At 44.7% G+C, this 20,913-nt stretch overlaps 1 protein-coding gene across 1 annotated transcript in view; it reads left to right on the plus strand.

Annotated features, from left to right (window-relative positions):
- The first annotated feature begins 524 nt into the window (after positions 1–524).
- JHY (junctional cadherin complex regulator) overlaps positions 525–20,913 on the plus strand; it is a 36,155-nt gene continuing 15,766 nt past the window's right edge. The window contains exons 1-3 of the mRNA XM_028708663.2: positions 525–633; positions 4,007–4,416; positions 10,744–11,248. Coding sequence (XP_028564496.2) covers positions 4,067–4,416; positions 10,744–11,248 — 855 coding nt within the window. The 5' untranslated portion in view covers positions 525–633; positions 4,007–4,066. The remainder of the gene's footprint in view (positions 634–4,006; positions 4,417–10,743; positions 11,249–20,913) is intronic.

The following is a 20,913-nucleotide window of genomic DNA, read 5'->3' on the forward strand; positions in this document are numbered from 1 at the left end:
CTCATGTGCTAACTTGACTTGGAAAAGGGGCACCGTTTCCTGTTCTGCCTCAGGCAGCAAAATATCTTGGACTAGCCCAGTCTGCCCTGCACCACGCGGGCTTTAAACGAGGCTTTTCCCTATTGTGAGAGAGGAAAGGGAACTGCTCCTGCCATTTCCATTTCTGCCAAGAGAAATATCTGTATCCGCTGCCAACTATAAGGGTTTGTGCACAAAACGCATACATATATAAACACAAGCAGACGAAAATTAAAAACTATCCAACTTAAAACATAGAATGCATCATCGTGGCTGCTTATTTCAATTTTCAGTTGCCAGATGTTTAAAATTCTCCGCTGCCACCAGCTTATCTTGATCCGCAGAGACAAAAGTCGCCCAATAGTCAGCTGAGCATCCTCAGCGTCCTCCGCAATCTTGGGCCGGAAGGTACCATTCCGCCCTGACCACGTTGGTCTCTCCCCCTCTCCCCCCCCCCGTTACGGAGGATTGGTAGCTGCCCAGAAAGAGCAGAAAGGGCGGGGCGGCGAAGGTCTGTGTATCTGTGTACCGTTGCTATGGAGACGTGGCGCTAGTGGCGCAGCGGGAGCTGCGGAGAGTAGCTCTGTGAATAGCCTGCGGCGTCGCTGCTGAAAGGTAGTTGGGGAGCAGAAAGGGAAAGGGGTTCGGGTGGGGTGGGGGGAAGCAGGCAGGTATCACTCGAGAGGAGACAGGAAGGAAAGGGGGTGGGCATTTTCCAGCATGATGTCAATGAGGAACAAGAACTGCACCTCTTCCGAAGTCCTGCTCCCTTTGGCCAGCTGCTGGAGGTGCAGAGAGTCCAACAGGTGCAGCAGCTTCTCCTGGATGCAGTGGCGGAAAACGCCTCCCCGGTTGAATTTCTGCCAGTCATGCAGCTATTAAATGAATCTAGAGGTGGGAGTAGGGCGATGAGCAGCTCAGAGGACACCCACCCCTCCAAGTTTGGAGGGGCCAGTTTGACTCAAAGGGTTTATCACAGATCCGCAGGGAGAAAGATGTGTGTTTAAAAGTTTGTCTGTGCTTATGGTTTTGCAGTGGTGGCTTGTATTGGGCTGTTGCTGTTTTGCCTTGTTGAGTTAGCTGCCCTGGAAGACAGGTGTGCTTAAGGCACGCAGTTAATAGTAATAAATAGATATCAATATATTTAAATTTGTTGTTATAACTTATGATACCAGCTGCTTAAATGATTGCAAGAAGCAAAGGCTTGGCTATAGACTACCCCCTCTCATCCTGACCCCACATATGTGGTGTCTTCTTTATTCCATTTGTGTTGTGTCCCGAGACCAAATAGATCTTTAGTACCCTTTTTCCAGGCAAGGAGACCTTATGATAGGGGTCAGCAACCTTTTTCAGCCGTGGGCCGGTTCACTGTCCCTCAGAGCATGTGGTGGGTTGGACTATATATTGGGGGGGGGGGGGAGAATGAATGAATTCCTATGCTCCATAAATAACCCAGAGATACATTTTAAACAAAAGGGCACATTCTACTCATGTAAAAACATGCTGATATGCTGATTCCCGGACCATCCTTGGGCCGGATTGAGAAGGCGATTGGGCCACATCCGGCTCATGGGCCTTAGGTTGTCTACTCCTGCCTTAGGATCATCAATTTACACTTCTGCTTCTGATCTAATGGCATTGTTCCCCCACCCCCCATCGAAAAAGAGAGGAATGTGGTCAGAACCACATACTGCTTTCCTTTTAGTAGCACCTTAAAGACCAACTAAGTTAGTTCTTGGTATGAGCTTTCGTGTGCATGCACACTTCTTCAGATACACTGAAACAGAAGTTGCCAGATCCTTCTATATAGTGAGAAGGTGGGGAGGGGTATTACTCAGAGGGGGGTGGGAATGGGTGATTGGCAGATAGCTGTGATGAGCCTGTTGACGACTATTAACGACTGCAATAGGTCTTACAGGAAAAAGCAAGGGGTGAGAAGGTGAAAAATGGCTTTGTCATGTATAGTGAGATAAGAATCCAATGTCTTTATTCAGTCCAGGTGTCTCCATGGTTTTAAGTTTGGTAATGATTTGCAATTCAGCAGCTTCTCTTTCCAGTCTATTTCTGAAATTCCTTTGTAGTAAAACAGCTACTTTGAGATCTTGTATAGAATGTCCTGGGAGATTGAAGTGTTCTCCTACTGGTTTCTCTGTCTTGTGATTCTTGATGTCAGATTTATGTCCGTTTATTCTTTGGCGTAAGGTTTGGCCTGTTTGTCCAATATAGAGAGCTGAAGGACACTGTTGGCATTTGATGGCATACACAATGTTAGACGATGAGCAATTAAATAGTCCAGAGATGGTGTGTGTGATGTTGTTGGGGCCAGTAATGGTGTTGTCCGGGTGTATGTGGCAGCAAAGTTGGCATCTGGGTTTATTGCAGGCTCTGGTGCCAGTGTCCGTGTTAAGTCTGGTTGTAGTATTATTGTGGGTTAGGAGTTGTTTAAGATTGGGTGGCTGTCTGTAGGCAATGAAAGGTCTTCCTCCCAGAGCTTGAGAAAGAGAACTGTCATTGTCCAGGAGAGGTTGTAGATCTCTGATGATGCGTTGTACTGTTTTAACTTGGGAGCTGTATGTGATGACTAGAGGAGTTCTGTTATTTTCTTTTTTGGGTCTGTCTTGCAGCAAGTTCTCTCTGGGTATCAGTCTGGCTCTGTTGATCTGTTGTCTAACTTCATCTGCTGGGTATTTTAGTTCTAAAAAGGTTTGCTGTAGATCTCTTAGGTGATCTCTTTTTTTGTTTTGACTATGGCAGACCAACACGGCTACCCATCTGTAACTGCTTTCCTTTTGTTTACACTCCAGAAAGTACAGAGTGGTCCTTATGCAGGATTACTAACTCCTATGTTGCAGAATGGGGAATACGTACACAGGTGTGCCAGCCTTAGGCTGTTTGCACATTACTAGCTTAAAGTGCAGCTAGGTCATTCTTTTCTCAATTCAAATTGAGGCTGGTTTGGGGGGAGATGCATCAGAAGGCAGAATTTCACAAGGAACAACAGGATAGATGTGGGATAGATATGGATTGCGGCTAAGACGTGTACCGTAGGAGCTAATTCCAGGGGGCCATGGGTGCTTGGGCATCCACAATCATATAATTGTGGGGGCAGGGAACCCACAAAGTCAATGGAAAAAGCTGGCAGGCAGCATTGGCGCTGCCTCCGAGACAGAAGCGGTCCAGCTCCGCCCTCTGCAGCCAGCAAGCAAGGCACCCTTTTCTGAGCCTGAGCCCCTCCCTGCAGAAAAGGGTGCCTTGGTGGCTGCAGAGAGGAGGAGGAGGAGGGAGAGGAGCCACCGTCGCTACAACACCGTGGACATGAGACATCACCTGCACACACCTGCATGTACAGTGGTGAGCACCCACAATCCTGAGGGTGAGATGGGACCCCTGCCATGTATGATGCTTCCAAAACCAGTGATGGAACGTGTAATGGATGCAGAGGGGGTTATACACAGCCTTAGATAAAGCAGTAGTAACATTTGATCACTTGTGCTTAAGGCCACTGGGATTGCTGAGGAGTCTTTGCCTACAAAAACAGTTCAGGCCCATTGCTGGAAACACAAAACACAGATCAAGACTGTAATGCCCCTTTTTACATGCAGTGTTTACATGACTGGAATATACACAATTATTTAATTGTTATTGCAAGTTGCATTAGAAGGCTTGATCATTTTTCAAGCAACTTTCAGATTTTCAGACCTTCCAAATTTCAGCTTGAAAACATTTTTAAAAATTAAAGAATGGCTATTCTTGAGTGTGTATTTTTAACCTTGAGGATTCCAGGGGGTTCTGAGCTTTCAAAGTAAAATCTTGAAAACGCTAAATTTACTTTAAATGCTGGCTTTTCTTTCATTGGAAATTTGAAGAGTTGAAATGGTCTTTGGGGATCATATGGTCCACACACACACCTCTTTTGCATATAATTGTAAGCCATCTCAGAAACAGAGCAGGCAGCAATAATTAGGATATTGCTTACTTTGTTTTACAGAAGGGTCACACACGTGAAGTGGATTTTTCTGCTCATTCTGAACTCCCCCCCCCCTGCACCATGAACGCAAAGAGCCCATTATCCCAAAATGGTTTAGTTCGGCCGCACGTCCATTACTCCTTTTTGGAAACGGCATCTGAAGGATTGTCTCAGAGTGACTCTGATTCTGAAAGTCTTGCTCAGGAGATTCAGTATCAGCTTGAACTTCAGAAGCGGATCCACAAAAGTGAAGAGTTGGTGGGCCAGTCTGGTGATGAGCTGGAAGAAGACAGCTTAGACGAAAACAGCTTAGATGAAGACAGCCTGGAGGAAAAATGTCTAAGTGGAGGAGGAAAAGAAGTCTCTGATGGAGAAGAAACACAAGTTTCAAGCAGAAGTGGTGCTGGAAAGGAAAACTGCAGCCATGCAAGGTAAAGCATTTGCATTTTAATATACAGGCATTCCTGCACTTCTGTTTTCGGTCAGGACGTGTTAAAAATATAAGGACAAACCTAAAATGAGCCCTACCGGATCAGGCAAAAATCTGTTTAGTCCAAAGACCTGTATCTGGTATTGACCTGTATCCAGCAGACCATGAAGGTAGCAACCCTCCTGGCTTCTGAGGTATACTCTGTTTTTATATGGACGTTCCATTTAGCTTTCATGGCTAGTGGCTGCTGAGACCTATTCTCCTTCTCCTTTATTTGTCTGAGCCTGATTTTAATCACATATACTGAGAAGAGTGAATGACAAGACGGTCATTTACCAAGTAATAAGTTATTGCGGTACACATGTGATTTCTTGGTAAGCTGGTTGCTGTTGATTTGCTAAGTGGTGGAGATCATTCTACTGCTTCCATGCAATTCTGTTTACGTGCAGAAGTGAAAAATCAAAGTTTATCTATCTATCTTACTGTTCGTTGAACATTTAGCCTGGTTTGTTTGCTCAAAGAGATGATATCATCTATTTATTGTGCATTGATCCTGATTTCTTTGCAGGATCAAAGTTCGGCAATGCAGTCAAGCAAATGTTATGCTATATTTTCCAATACATTTTTCTGTCACTTCTCTTCTTTATAAAAGGTCCAATTTGGGGAGGGGAAAGAGAATTTGTTGCGCAAGAGCTCCAAATCAGCTTTAATTGCACAGCCTGAAATTTGCTGTCATGTGACTAAATCCCACACAAAAATAGTGATGGTCTAAAAGCACCCATAGAGATGAACCTCAAAGTTTTGATTACCTTTAATCTGCCAGTTTTCATTTACCTGGTCCTTTGTTTTACATATGAACTTGATTTTTTGTTTATTTTATTCCCATTTTATTTTAAGGGGGATCAGCCTAGGAACCTGAACAGTGGTATACAAATACTTCCAGTAAATTAAAAGTGCTGAAGAAAATTGCTGTATTTCTTTGCAGAAGCATTCCACTTTCTTCTAGTGACCAATATGTTCTAAGCAGAACATTCTCTTGTGTTATCAAATATAGTCATACCTTGCAAGTTGAACGGAATCCATTCCGGAAGTCCGTTCAACTTCCAAAACGTGCGGAAACCAAAGCGCGTCTTCCAATTGGCTGCACAAAGCTCCTGCAACCAATCGGAAGCTGCAGAAGCCCTGTTATATGTTTGGGTTCCAAATAACGTTTGCAAACGGGAACAGTTTGCAGTGTTCGGGAGCCAAAACGTCCAAGTACCAAGGCATTCAGGATCCAAGGTACAACTGTAATAGAAACAGAGTTGATACACTTATTTTTTATCATAATCCAGTAACTGTAAATACTACAGTGGTACCTCGGGTTACATACGCTTCAGGTTACAGACTCCGCTAACCCAGAAATAGTGCTTCAGGTTAAGAACTTTGCTTCAGGATGAGAACAGAAATCATGCTCCGGCGGCGCGGCGGCAGCAGGAGGCCCCATTAGCTAAAGTGGTGCTTCAGGTTAAGAACAGTTTCAGGTTAAGTACGGACCTCCAGAACAAATTAAGTACTTAACCTGAGGTACCACTGTAATAGAACAATGAGATTTAAATATTTTTTAAGAATATTGTTCTACATATTTGTTAACATTAAGATCACAGTGGTATCTTCAAAACAATGCTTTTAACAGTGCAGTCCTATGACATAAGAATTAAGCTTACTGAAGTCAATGATAAGTCTTCCTCCCAGGTAAGCATGTAGAGGATTGTAGCCTAAACAACACAGTGTGCCACAATCTTTATCACAGGGGTCCCTAACCTGTGGCCCTCCAGATGTTGTTGGACTACAACTCTCAACATCCCTGACTATTAGCCATTCTATCTAGGGCTGATGGGAGTTGAGTTGAATTTCAACAACACAAGGAGGATCCTGAGTTTCTTTCCCATAATACATTTGTTTGCATGATATATTGAATTGATTTTTAGCTGTCCTTGACAAAGACCCTGCTGTATTGGAAACTTGTTCTGCAAATACATACAACATTCTTATTTCATTTCTCTGGCCTGAAGACTGGTGCTGCCCTCCTTTATATTTTTAAATAACATTCTGGTCATCTCTTGGCTGGGCAATGCAAACAGACTGCTTACAAGACTACCTGCACTCCCTGGCAAGTTACCAGCTGTAAAATGGGCATAAATTCTATTGGTTTCAAGTGTGTATACAGTCCTTCAATCACATTTTTAAATGTATCTGCTTATGCTAGAAGGCTCTATAAATTTTAAAGGACTTTTGAGGATGTGCCAATGAAATAGTTGCCTTTTTTATTCAATAACTGCATAAATGCCAAATTAAAAAATTCCAGAGTGGTTATTTGTTTTCCCTGCTTACTTTGAGAGGTGCATTAACTTCCCCGTTCTGTGCAAATAGAAATTGGATTTGTTGCGTGCACTGAAGGCTTAATGCTGCGTAAATGCAAAATAATTGTTGTTTAAAAGGATTAAATTAAGCCTGAATCAAAAAACGATAAACACAATCCATTTTCATGCTCCACTTAGAAACAAACATGGCAAAAAGGAAAGAGGGTTAAATTATTAACGGTGCGCTTTCATGCACCTCCTCAATGGGCAAAGTGGCTAGTTATTGAACATTTTATTGCAAGTGGGAAAGGATGTTAATTGTGTAGGAAACATGCTCCAGCCTTTGTGGGGAGGGGGATTCTGACAGAGCACAAAGCTCTTCATTCAATGGAAATTTGATGTGATGTTCTTCCAAATTATCGCAGTACGTGCTCAGATGGAGTCCATTAATGGAGACAAATATCATTCCCTGTGCCTGTGATGCTTCCTGTCTGCCTCTATTCTGAGCTCGGAATTTGAAGTGGAACCCCTACATCTGTTGTTCCAGAGAGAGTCCGTATAACCCTTGTTCAGCAGAGAAAGCGGGGCACAGGATTACTGAGAGAGAGCGGCAGAGACAGAGACCCTCTTTTTGTCTTGTTTTGAAGATGAATCTATTCACTCCCGTTTGGATTCACCAGGTTGACCCTAGACAGCACAGCACAGCAGAGCTCATGCTCTTGGATTTCAGTACAATGAGCCTTGGCAAGGATCACACACTGTTGTTAGAAGCATTTCCATTGTTTTAAGCCCAGTGTGACATATTTCTGGGCTTGTGCCACTTCAGAAAAGCTCTCCTGCCTGCATATCATTTGCATTCATGAATAATCATGGCTGGTTTTGGACCACCCTCCAGATAAACCTGCAGGGACATTAATAATGTGTTCCGGTCCCTAGCCTAGCCAGCTGCAGGCATTAGCTGAAGTCAGGGGTGCCAACTTGAATATGGGGGGGGGCAGGTAAGCCCTGCCCTGCATAATTGATCACATGACACAGTGCACATACAATTTGAATGGCAATCCCCATCAACTTTGGAGGGGCCCATCCCTCTCAAATATTGTATGGAGTTGGCTCCTATGGCTGAAGTTCACTGGATAATTTACAGTGGTACCTCGGGTTACATACGCTTCAGGTTACACACTCCGCTAACCTAGAAATAGTGCTTCAGGTTAAGAACTTTGCTTCAGGATAAGAACAGTAATCGGGCTCCTGCGGCGCGGCACCAGCAAGAGGCCCCATTAGCTAAAGTGGTGCTTCAGGTTAAGAACAGTTTCAGGTTAAGTACGGACCTCCGGAACGAATTAAGCACTTAACCCGAGGTACCACTGTACATGGTTGGTGTCTCCAGGCTTTCGAGGGCTCCTGGCCAAGCAAGACACACTCCATGGGCCACCCACCCTTAGTGAGTTTACTTCCTCACTCCCATTGCCACCTGCTTGCTTCCCAGGTAGGGGGAGCCACTGAGCAAGCAGGAAGTGGCAGCTCCTCCTCCTAGTGGTCGCCAGAGCAAGAGGTCGAATGACCTGAATGGCGTTCAGGTTGTAATGGTGAAAAAGAGGAGCAGGCCCAGGGGAGGCTTCTGTCATGGGCCACCTGTTGAGATGTGGACCCTCGACAGAGGCCCATCCATGCCAATCCTTGGCACCAGCCCTGATTGCAATTGATCCTAGGGTTAAGCTTTTGGCCTGTATAGACAGTGGCCAAAGTAGCTTTGATTTGACTCCCTCCTGAAAGACATCCAGCTCCCGTTTCAGTTTGGAAAATTGCCTCACATCTACCACCCCAGGTTGTTATTTTTCATAGTCCTGATTGGAAAGCCAGTGCCACATACGTTCCTTGAAAAGAATTACCTTCGAGAGAAAGTGAGTGAGGAAACAAAAGGCTTCAGTAGTGGCTGAGAAACAAAGGGTTGTACCCAACTCCTCAGAGTAGGCCCTTAGAAATGAATGGACCTAAATTAGTCATGTTGATAAGTGTCAGAGAGTCTGCTCTGAGTATGACCAACTCTGGCTAGATCCCTGAGTAACAGACATTGAAAGCTCCTGGTTCAAATTTTACCTCTGGCATGAACTTGTGCGACCTCACACAAGCCTTTTCTCACCCTCGCTCAGTAATATGGATTTTTTTATTTGTGTTTAAGTTTCAGAACAGTCAAAAGAAAGTACAGTGGTACCTTGGGTTGAGAACTTAATTACAGTGGTGCCTCGCAAGATGAAAAGAATCCAATCCGCGAGTCTCTTCGTCTTGCGGTTTTTTCGTCTTGCGAAGCAAGCCCATTAGCGGATTAGCGGATTAGCGGTATTAGCGGCTTAGCGGATCAGCTGTTAAGCGGCTTAGCGATCAGCTGTTAAGTGGCTTAGCGGCTTAGCGGATCAGCTGTTAAGCGGCTTAGCGGATCAGCTGATAAGCGGCTTAGCGGCTTGGGGAAAAGGGGGGGGGAGGAAAAAACCCCTGCAGGAACTCACAAGACATTTTCGTCTTGCAAAGCAAGCCCATAGGAAATTCATTTTGCGAAGCACCTCCAAAACGGAAAACCCTTTTGTCTAGCGGGTTTTCCGTCTTGCGAGGCATTCGTCTTGGGGGGCACCACTGTAGTTCTGGAAGTCCGTTCTTAATGTGAAACTGTTCTTAACTTGAGGTACCACTTTAGCTAATGGGGCCTCCCGCTGCTGCTGCACCGCCACTGCACGATTTCTGTTCTCATCCTGAAGCAAAGTTCTTAACCCGAGATACTATTTCTGGGTTAGTGGAGTCTGTAACCTGAAGCGTCTGTAACCTGAGGTACCACTGTATGCACATGATTAAACATGATTAAACTTTGGAATTCTCTCCACAAGAGGTAGTGATGGTCACCAACTTGGAAGGAAATCAAAGGCTGCTAGCCAGGGTGGTTGTATTCTACATCAACGGTTGGCTTGATCCAGAAGAGCTTTCCTTATGCTATATTCTTAGGTTTCTGTCTCCTTTCCTAAAAACTTCAAAGCAGTACTAGCTGTACAGGACATAAGGTGCTGGAGACTAGCTGCCGGAGACCTTGATTTGAGATGCGCGCAGACCACCAGTGCCTTCTAACAAGTGAATTTTTAGCGTCTGGTGGTCACCGTCTGCTGTTTAACAAAAATGGAACAATTGTTTCAAGTGACTGTAGATAAGTTGCTTTCTGGTTGTCACAAAAACCATAACCTGCCATTGTAAGCACTAAAACACCCAGGTATATTCCTTGTGTGGTGTAGTGGTTAAGAGCGGTAGACCCGTAATCTGGTGAACCGGGTTCGATTCCCCGCTCCTCCACCTGCAGCTGCTGGGTGACCTTGGGCCAGTCACACTTCTTTGAAGTCTCTCAGCCCCACTCACCTCACAGACATAGGCGCCGACTCCATGGGGCTTGAGGGGGCCCGAGCCCCCTCAAAAATTCGTTTGGGGGGCTCCGCCCCCCCAATAATCTCCGGCGCCCCTCCAGCAGAGCGCCATCGCCGCCCCTCCCCCAGCCCAAAATGCACAGGAAGGGGCGGGCTGCATGCCTCCTGCCCTCCCTCCCGAGCAAAAGCTCCACCCAATTTCCTTTGGAGCTGATTAATAGGCGCAGCACGCTCTCCCCTATTCGCTCACGAGGAGGCGGCGCCACTTTATTTGCATATTCATGAGCTTATTTATTATTCATGAGCTTTCCCGGGCCCCCCCAATATTTTTTATAAGTCCGCGTCCCTGCTCACAGAGTGTTTGTTGTGGGGGAGGAAGGGAAAGGAGAATGTTAGCCGCTTTGAGACTCCTGAAGGGGAGTGAAAGGCGGGATATCAAATCCAAACTCTTCTTCTTCTTCTTCTTCTTGCATCCGAACCTTAAAATTCTTATAATAGTTAGGGCCCATGACTGGGGTTGTAAAATAAGAAGCCTTTGAAAATAATGCTTTTCTTGATCAAAACTTCCTTTTCGTTTGTTCCTTTTAGTAACGAAAAGGAAACAGTGGACAGGTATTCAGAGCTGAGATATAATCCCAACTGGAAGAATAATAAAAAGGCAGTAGGCTTTGTCGAATTAGATGGCTGTCCCCCAGAGGAAGACGAAGACTTGCCTGTTCTCTCCATCGATTCAAATGGCAGCCCTTCCCAGTTCAGATTCATATACAGGCACCGCCAGCACCAGGAAAGACCAAAAAACAGACCACCTGTGTTTGACAGGGAGCTCTTGAACTCTTGCGATCAGCCTGCAAAGGTCAGCAATGGATCTTGTGGTTTGTATAACAAGGAACAGGAAGTAGTAGTTCTTTGCCATTATAACAGCTGTTCTAGTATACACAGCGACAGTTCTTCTACTCAGATGAAAGCGTTTAAACCAAGGCCTGAGAAGGACTTTGTCGAAAAGAACAAGCTCACTTTGGGACTAGCGATCCAAGAGAACAATTCTTATCTTCAGCGCCATGGTAAAAAGCAAAGGGAAGACCATGAAGAAGAGGTAGGTGAATGACCTCTGCTCAGAGCATTCTGACAGCACTTAGCAATTATTTACATGTCAATGTGTTCAAAACCCTTCATGTCTCAGATTTTATTTTCTTTAATTTGTACTGTGTGCAATGCAATATTTGCAAACCATCCAATAAAACGAGGGTTTGCGTTCCATGAAGTTGCCCCATTAAGCAGCTTATTTTTATCACTTTGTATTTAATAATAATAATAATAATAATAATAATAATAATAATAATAATAATTTATTTGTACCCTGCCCATCTGGCTGGGTTTGAAACAATGTTTTTAGAATGTTGTAAGCCTCCTGGAGTCCCAGCTTGGGAGAAATGTGAGACAGAAATACAATAAATAAATTAGCACCAGGACTTCCACCAGATGGGGTGCAGGGTTATGAACATATTTTTGAGAAGGGGGTTACCTGGGAGTAAATCCGGTTGAACTCATTGCGACTTGCTCTTGAGTAGACGTGTATAGGATGGCACAGTATTGATTTATGTGGCAGATGGCATAGATATAAAAAATATCCATTGACTGTGAAAAGGATTTGATAAATCAAGCTACAATCTAGACAAAATGAAATCCTTTTTACAGACGATGCTTCCACCCTACCCACTCCCAAATCAGACATTTCCTTGAAGGATGCTCTACATTACATCAGTCCTAATCTCTAGAACTTGACATAAACTTTTTCACACGCTAGGGGGCACTGAATGAATGCTTTAATGTTAGTTGGAGTCCTGGCAGTTTCTTTCCCTGACAGCAATATTTGGAAATGCAGATTTTGCATATGGAATTCATCTGGGGCAAATACTGCTCACTTCGAATGAAGGAAGATAAAGGATGTGTTGATGTGTTGCTTTTTCTATATTTGCCACTGCTGCAGAATTGGGAATATGTGTGCTGTAGCCTAGAGTCATGCCACCCTGCAGATTTTACCCTTAAGCACCATCTTTCCTTTAGGAATGTGCCACTATTTCCAGTATAGCAGGTCTTTATTTCTGAAATGTGAAAAGTGATTATAATGATATATGGTTCAGTCTGTTTAGGGCTGCAGCTTTAGCAATTACGCAGCAAATTTCAAATGTACAAAACACTTTTTCTGAATAATCTCCCATAGCAAGAAGGACCCACATTTGGAACACCACAATTTTTGCTCTCATTGGTGCACCTCCTAGTAGGCCATTAGTAATATTGCCATTTTGCAGATGGGAGAAGCTGAGGCTGAGAGAATGACTTGCCTAAGGGCACCTAGTGAATTCACGACAGAGGCAGGATTCAAACCCGGCGACCACCTCATTTGTAATTTGGATTTTCATGGCTCATCCTATGCATGCTTACTTGAAAATATCGTATTTTTCGCTCTATAGGACGCACCTGACCATAAGACGCACCTAGTTTTAGAGGGGGAGAACAAGAAAAAAAAAATCTCTCCCTCTCTGCGCAGTGCCTCTCCAGCAAAGTGAAGCCAGGAGAGCTTCAGCGAAAGCAACGCGAAGCCTCCGGAGATCAGCAGGACTACTCCCACTGCACTCTGGAGGCTTCGCGTTGCTTTCGCTGAAGCCACGGAGCCTGCATTCGCTCCATAAGACGCACACACATTTCCCCTTAATTTTTGGAGGGGAAAAGGTGCGTCTTATAGAGCGTAAAATACGGTAAGTCTCACAGAATTCAGTAAGCCATACTGCCAAGTAAGTGTGCAAATGTTTCTTTATGCTTATGAAGCATTAGGACAGGGTGGGTGATTCTGGACTACAACTCCCATGATCCCAGGCCACTGGCCTTGTTGGCTGAGGCTGAAGGGAGGAGTTGTCCCTCTATCTGGAGGGCCACAGGTTCTCCATCATTGAATTAGGGTGTGAAATTGCTATGGTTTCTTTCTTCCTTTCCCACTTCCTTTTGCGTTATAACTATTTGTAATTAATAATACAGTGGTGCCCCGCAAGACGAATGCCTCGCAAGACGGAAAACCCGCTAGACGAAAGGGTTTTCCGTTTTGGAGGTGCTTCGCAAAACGAATTTCCTATGGGCTTGCTTCGCAAGACGAAAATGTCTTGCGAGTTCCTGCAGGGTTTTTTTCCTCCCCCCCCCCTTTTCCCCAAGCCGCTAAGCCGCTTAACAGCTGAGCCGCTAAGCCACTTATCAGCTGATCCGCTAAGCTGCTTAACAGCTGATCCGCTAAGCTGCTAAGCCGCTTATCAGCTGATCCGCTAAACCTGCTAAGCCGCTAATAGCGCTAATCCGCTAAGGCGCTAATGGGCTTGCTTCGCAAGACGAAAAAACCGCAAGACGAAGAGAATCGCGGAACGGATTCTTTTCGTCTTGCAAGGCACCACTGTACTAATAATAATAATAATAATCCTACATCCATTCTCAATAGTTCTTGGTTAGAATACTTCCAGAGGTTTAAACGCAGGAGTAGATTGAATTCTTCTGGGTTAATATTGATCTAATGCAGAGGGAAAAGCACCCAGAAGTAAATAACTGGCAATGTGGAATGATGATAAGCATTGGTGTGAGGAGAGAGAAATTACCCACCAACAGATTTCACTTGAATTCTTTGTGGTTTGTACGTATTTAGCAATCAGCTCAATGGAGCTATGTTTTTTGGCATGTCAAAGCGATTAATGCTGTTAGCCTCTGGAAGTTAAACCTTGGCATACCGTAATACCACCTTAATTGGCGCACAGTTTCAGCAAAACCTACTCTAAGGAAATACATTTGTTGTTTGCTTGTTAAAGGTAGCAGTTAAAAGAACGAGCTTTCCTTTGGCATGTTTCTGTGCAGTACTCAAACCACAGACAAAGTCAGCGGAGCCCATAAACAGCCGAATCTAAGAAGAATTTACTGCAGAGCAGTTGACGAGATCTCCCGATTGTATCTTGATTCACCGGTTTGTCAAAGCCAACTAAAAATAAGGGACTTCTCATGTTTGGCAGATGATGTATCCCTTAAGAAAAGTATTAGCTTATGAAACAATATAAATACAAATTAAAATAAAATCTTAGATTAGCTTCACAAGGGGATTTTGTATTTTCAAGCTCTTTCATGGTAATCTGGCTACAATATGGGTCTATTTCACATATGTTTCTTCCCAACTCAGTTTTAGGTGCATTTTTATGTACTACAGTGGTACCTCACAAGACGAATGCCTCACAAGACGGAAAACTCGCAAGACGAAAGGGTTTTTTGTTTTTTGAGCTGCTTCGCAAGACGATTTTCCCTATGGGCTTGCTTCGCAAGACGAAAACGTCTTGCAAGTTTGTTTCCTTTTTCTTAACACCGTTAATACAGTTGCGACTTGACTTCGAGGAGCAACTCATAGAACGCGGTGTGGTAGCCTTTTTTGAGGTTTTTAAAGACTGGTGATTTTTGAAGCTTTTCCAAATCTTTCCCGACACCGTGCTTCGCAAGACGAAAAAAATCGCAAGACGACAAAACTCACGGAACGAATTAATTTCGTCTTGCAAGGCACCACTGTATTTTGCTGAAATATTTTGCACTGATCTTTCTATTAACAGCACTGACTCCCTCTTTCAGTATTTATGGGTCCCATGGATGTTGTCTGTGGTCTTGCCTTTGTGAACACTATACAGTCATACCTCTGGTTGAAGTAGCTTCGGGATAAGAATTTTCGGGTTGCGCGCTGCGGCGACCCGGAAGTAACGGAGCGTGTTACTTCCTGGTTTCACCGCTCGTGCATGCGCAGATGGTAAAAATGACATCATGCGCAGAAGCGTTGAATCGCGACCTGCGCGGACGCGGGTTGCATTTGCTTCTGGATGTGAACGGGGCTCCAGAATGGATCCCGTTCACACCCAGAGGTACCACTGTAAATAGTAGACAACTCCACCCGCCTTTGGCTCCTACCATTTGCATTGGGAGGGAGACTTCCAATAGCACTAACACATCTTTGCCTCTAACCACTCTCCTGGAATTCCGTATGGAAAAGTGAGCATAGCTAGCAGAGAACATATAAATTGCTTGGTCCCTCCTCCGCCAAGTTGGTAAAAGGCTATCATTAATTTATTTTACTAGCCTTCTAAGAAGTTAATAGCCTGCACACCCTCTCCTCTGCATCCAGGCTGAAAACACAGGCTATTTAGCCTCTTAGCAGACTAGAACCAATTTTTTTTTTTTTGGGTGGGGGGGTTGGGCAGTATTTCTCCTATGCAAGGACTTCCGCTTGTGCAATCGGGCTTTCCTCTGCCTGTGCACCCCCCAAAATTGGCTCTAGGGGGAGTCGGGAGAGTGTCCAGAGCAGTGGGCAGGGGGAAGAGGGTAGAATTGTCCTGACTGGCAAGCCAAAATGCTTGCACAGGTGGAATGTTTGTCATGGTGCAACATTAAATCCTACCCTTAGTAACGTTTGGGGGCTTATTTCCAAGGCGACACTCATGGGAACTTATTTAATTTGTTAATTGCGGCTGCAGAGCGGTGGCCAGGTTTTTTGTTTGCTTGCTTGCTTTTGGACCTGCTGGAAGGAAAGGGTTAATCCATCTTCTGCTCCAAATCTGGGCTTTCATCAGCTGCTATTTACATCGGAGAGGGGGCAGATATACACAACATTAAACCACATGTAATTTGACCTTGAGTGTCCACCTGAAAGATGCACATCTAAAAGAATGTAATGTGCAAAGCAGCCTTAAGATTAGGTTATCTTGGAACAGTTAGTGAGGAAAGCTATATAAATGCTAATTATAATTATTGTTGCTACTCCCGTTGTTGTTAAATGGGTATACATCTGCGCCAGGCTGTACAAATCTGGGCTGAAGTGAATGTTTCCCTCGTTCAGATTGTATTTTCTAAAGCATCAACTTCTTTTGCAGTGCTGCCTGATTCCCTAAGAACCAGATGATGAGTTTCTTTGAGCACGAGAGCGAAGTAGCGGGGCCTATCTAGCTGAGCTGTGCTCATACGGAGTTTCTTTTCCTCCCTGTAAACCCCTTACTTCAAAGCGAGGAACATAATGTACGATTTTTTAATGGCTCTAGACCAAGGCACTCAGACTCTCTGTGCACTGTGCCTTACCTCCGTGTAAACACCTAATCAAGATTGCCTGCGCTCCAACAATAGCAGCCAAATGCAATTCGAGAACCACAAGCCTTTGAAGTCCTCCCTGCAAAGGCCGGTTTTCTAGTCCGGGATAATGACATCTCATGATTGCTGCCTTTGTTGTATCTTTTCAGCAGAGAAGCAATTACGGGCCTCAATTTAACAGAATAGACATTACACAGCTTATGATGCTCAAAATGCAATTTCATTTGATCATTTTCTCAATTTGATTGGCATTAATAGAACAGTTCGCTTCCAAAAAAAAAAAGAAGAAGAAGAAGGAAGGAAGGAGAGTGGGTCGAAGTTCTGTCCTGTTCTTCTTTCAAAGAGATAATGCAGAAGCATGCTCTTACCTGCCTGGCGCACTGTGCGGCTTGTGGCGCTACCAAAACATTTTTTCTCCCAGCAGCAAAAATCTGTCTGTCTCCGTTTGTTCTGGAAGAACTGAGCTCTCGGGTGGCTTCTCAATATTTCTAAACTGCCCTGTGGTGCTGTGAGGGCTGATAGGCTCAGCCATTAATTAGTACTTGGATCAATGTGACTCAGCGAGAGGATTAATTACATGAGCTGAAGACCCCTGAAAGTTATGGTTCTGAATTTCCCTTGGTTTGATATGGCTACCCAGCTGCAAAGTGCTATCTGCCTTCCTGGAGCAGCAAAGGCAAATGGGGTCAGGCCACCAATGTCTGCACCATTGCTCCTTTTGGGTCATTCTCAGCTGCATGCTATGATGCTCAGCACATTATTTCTACCCATAGCAGGACCTCACTGAGCATGCTTTATATCAGGGATAGCCAACAGGGCACCCTCCAGATATTGCCGAACTGCAACTCCCATCAGCCCCCAGCCAGCCTGGCCAGGGGTCAGGGGTTAACAGCAGTTGTAGTCCAACAACATCTGGAGGATGGAACGTCTCCCAGGACAGCACCATGGAAGGGCATTTTGCTTCCTTATTTATCCAGACACAAACACGTTAATTACTGTACAGCTACAGTTCAGGCAGGACCTAAATGAGAGGTGGGGGGGGGCAGGGGACTGTAATTAATTTAGCCTCCTCCTTAGAGTGTAATGCAAAAAGGGATTGGAACAATACGAGGCTTAAAGGGCTCATTTGGTCTCGTGCTCTTAAAATAAAAGAGAAATGCGGTGGTAATGCTTGCAATTGAAAGAGGAGTAAGGATTTGCAAGATTAATAATTAGGGGCATGTTTAAAGGAGCAGCCAACTCATGCTGTAGATAAACAGATTGTGGCCCAAACCACCTCACAAGGGGGGGGGAGAAGGGGCAAATGTCTGTTCCCCATTCGTTGTTTGTTTGTTTAAAGCATCTTCATCCTGTTCTTCAGCCAAAAAAAAGGCTTACAGATGTCACTGACGAAATGGTCTCAACCCTCAGGCTTACAACCTAAAAGTCATGACATAAAAGGAAAAGCGACTCGGGAGGGAGAAGGGGGCAAACAAATGCTGCTTCTTAGGTTGAAATCCACCCCACCCCCTTATTCTGGGCTGTGAGGCAGCACAGGAAAATAGGAAGCTCCTTTATACTGCGCCAAGCCCATTGGCTCTTCAGCTCAGTATTGTCTACACTGGCTGGCAGCTGCTTTCTAGGGTTTCAGATAGGAGTCTCTCCCAGACCTACCCGGGGAGGCCAGGGATTGAACCTGTTTATTTTATTTTTAACATAATGTATATATTGCCTGATTGTAAAAAGCAAACAAACCTCTAAGCAGTTTACAACAATATAAAAGAAAACATTAAAAATTATTGGTAAAAGTTCTTTTTTTAAAAAAAAGGTTTGGGAAATTTTCAAAATATGATTGAAATCAGCGGTAGCGAAAAATAAATGAAGCACGTATAACTTCTGCCTATGAGTTTCTACATGCAAAGCAGATGCTGTACCACTCAGCTAAGGCCTTTCCCCTTATAGTATCCTTTCCCTTGCTTCTGCCAGCTCAGCTGGCTTTTGAACGGGCAGGAGGCATGTTCGCAGTACCTCTGCCAGCGGAGTCTGGCAGAAGGCCCTGAAATGGAGGGTTCTTAGCATGGGACTGCACCAGCTCAGAATCTGATGGGTCCTGAGCTGGTCTTGCAACTGGCACTGGCCAGCATCAGACACAGTCCAGGCCTGATCACTATGCAGCGGTGGACCTTGGGGGTCTCAAATTTCAGTGGCACCCTGTACGAAGCTAAAATTCAGTGGCAGCGGGGCACTGAATTTTAGCTTCGTACAGGGTGCCACCCCATTTGTGCTCCCCTGAATCCATCTCTGCACTGTGCCAGCATGGAGATGGCACAGGGATCAGGATCCATCTGCCTGCCCCAGACTCAATCCATACCACTGTTAAGCGGCCATTTTGCAGATGCAGCACAGAGCCTTGGAAGCAGGGAGTTAAGATCAGAGGTGGGGGATAAATTCGGTTCAGTTCTCTTTCAGAGGTAAACCCACATCATTCTCGCTTTCTGAAGCCGCACCCAGACTGAAACTCTGCTATCCTCCACAATTCGCCCTTCACCGAATTTTGTAACACTGTTCTCCAACCAAATAACGTGTATAAAAATGCATATATTTGGGCAAATGTTGAATGTGTGAAGGAGAGCTATCGCAGGATTGGTCATCTGTCATGGATGCTTTAGTTGAGATGTTCAGGGAAGTTTTTAATGTGTGACATTTTAGTGTATTTTTGGTCTTTGTTGGAAGCTGCCCAGAGGGGCTGGGGAAACCCAGCCAGATGGGCGGGGTACAAATAATGTTGTTGTTGTTGTTGTTGTTGTTGTTGTTGTTGTTGTTGTTATGCCTGAATTGGAAGGAATTGGACTAGATGGTTCTCAGGATTCCTTCCAACTCTATGATTCTATGGATATTATTCTTATTAATTCAACTCACAGTATATCCCGCCCTATACCCGGAGGTCTCAGGGCAGTTCACAACAAGACCACAACATATCAAATCAAAAGCAATAACCCAATAATGCCCCCCCCCCAAAAGCCACGTTTTAAACAGGTATTGGATGTCAATAAGATCAACCAAAGGCCTGGTTAAAAAGGAACTTTTTTGCCCACTGCCTAAAGGTGTGTAATGTAGGCGCCAGTCGAACTTCCCTGGGGAGAGCATTCCACAGACGGGGAGCCACTGCAGAGAAGGCCCATTCTCGTTTTGCCACCCTCCGGACCTCTCGAGGAGGGGACACACAAAGGAGGGCCTCAGAAAATGATCTCAGGGACCGGGTAGGTTCATATGGGAAGAGGCGGTCATGCTATTGTTGACTCTTGGATCAACACTCAAATTCAGTACTTTTCAACTGGTTCAGTTTCACCCATGAAAGTCTCTTCAGAGTGCATACCCTCCAACATTTCTCCAATGAAAATAGGGACATGTTGTTGTTTTGTTGTTGCTGTTGTTTTGCCCCTGGAAAATAGGGACACTTGGAGGGTCTGTGAGTGTTCTGATGTATACAATAGGGGCAAGTGGTATTGTATAGGGGAGCTCTGTCCCTAATCTGTCCACATTTTTTAAAACGGTATTTCAAGAGCCCTTGTACGTATAGCTGTATCTGGCAAAGACTCTCCCCATATGATGGCTTTGAGAAAGGCCATTTCTCTCTCTTTCTTTTTTTTTAGTTGGATTGTGTGCTTGAGATTATGCTCTAACCTCTTGAACATACTGTTTTGAGTTTCCAGCTGCCCACTCTTTAGGAGACAAGCCAAAGAGGAATGTTATGCTGCGACAGTAAAGCGATGCAAGTTTTTCTTTGCTGAAAAGTAAATTTTTAATTTCCCCCCCCCTTTTTTTTCTTTTTACAACACCGCTCAAGGCACCCAAGCAGGAAAGCGATGGCCAGCTCACCGCTTGCCTCCGTCTCACGCCGAGACTGTAGGGCTATAAGCAAGATTTGGCTCTGCATATAAACACTAATCACTAGAGAAAAGGTCTGGCTAACAGGTTATCGTCTTGTCACCGGGAGCTGGGATTCCCTAGTGCTAAAGCTTTCACTAAAACATTCTGCTCTATATGTGACTTAATACCTACCATTAAGCAGTTATTCTGAGTGCATACACTCTGTCTCCAATGCAAGTGTTGGACACAAAGGAACCCTGGGGAGGCTGGAGGATGAAATGGAGGAGTTCAGTGCGGACAAAGATTAAATGGATTGAGAAGGGCTTTGTGCGTTACCTCTGGGGAGTCCAGCGTCTCACCTCATGAGGAGTGGCACCTGAGGCCTTAACTGGAACTTGATGAAGCTTTAACTTTTCCCCCCGCAATCCATTTTGAGTTTGATGGTTCTTTAAAATGGTGAGGGAGACCTCTTAGCTCCTATTCAGACATTGACTCAGCCAGGGTCAGCGCTGCCATTAGGCAAAGTGAGTCAGGCGCCTCAGGTGGCAGTTGCAGAGGGGGCTGCGAGTGAAGAGAGCTGTTTGTGTGCTACATAGCCTGCCTGCGGTCTACCTTCGCTTGCCTGTTGCCCTTGAATGAGGCCCTCTTTTATTGCCACTGTCAAAGTCAGATTCACCTGCCAGCCTGGTTGGGGGGAGATATATATATATATATATATATATATATATATATATATATATATATATAATTTTCTTAGATTTTCCACAA

The sequence above is a fragment of the Podarcis muralis genome, chromosome 15 (assembly GCF_964188315.1).
Source record: "Podarcis muralis chromosome 15, rPodMur119.hap1.1, whole genome shotgun sequence".
NCBI classification, from domain to species: Eukaryota; Metazoa; Chordata; class Lepidosauria; order Squamata; family Lacertidae; genus Podarcis; species Podarcis muralis.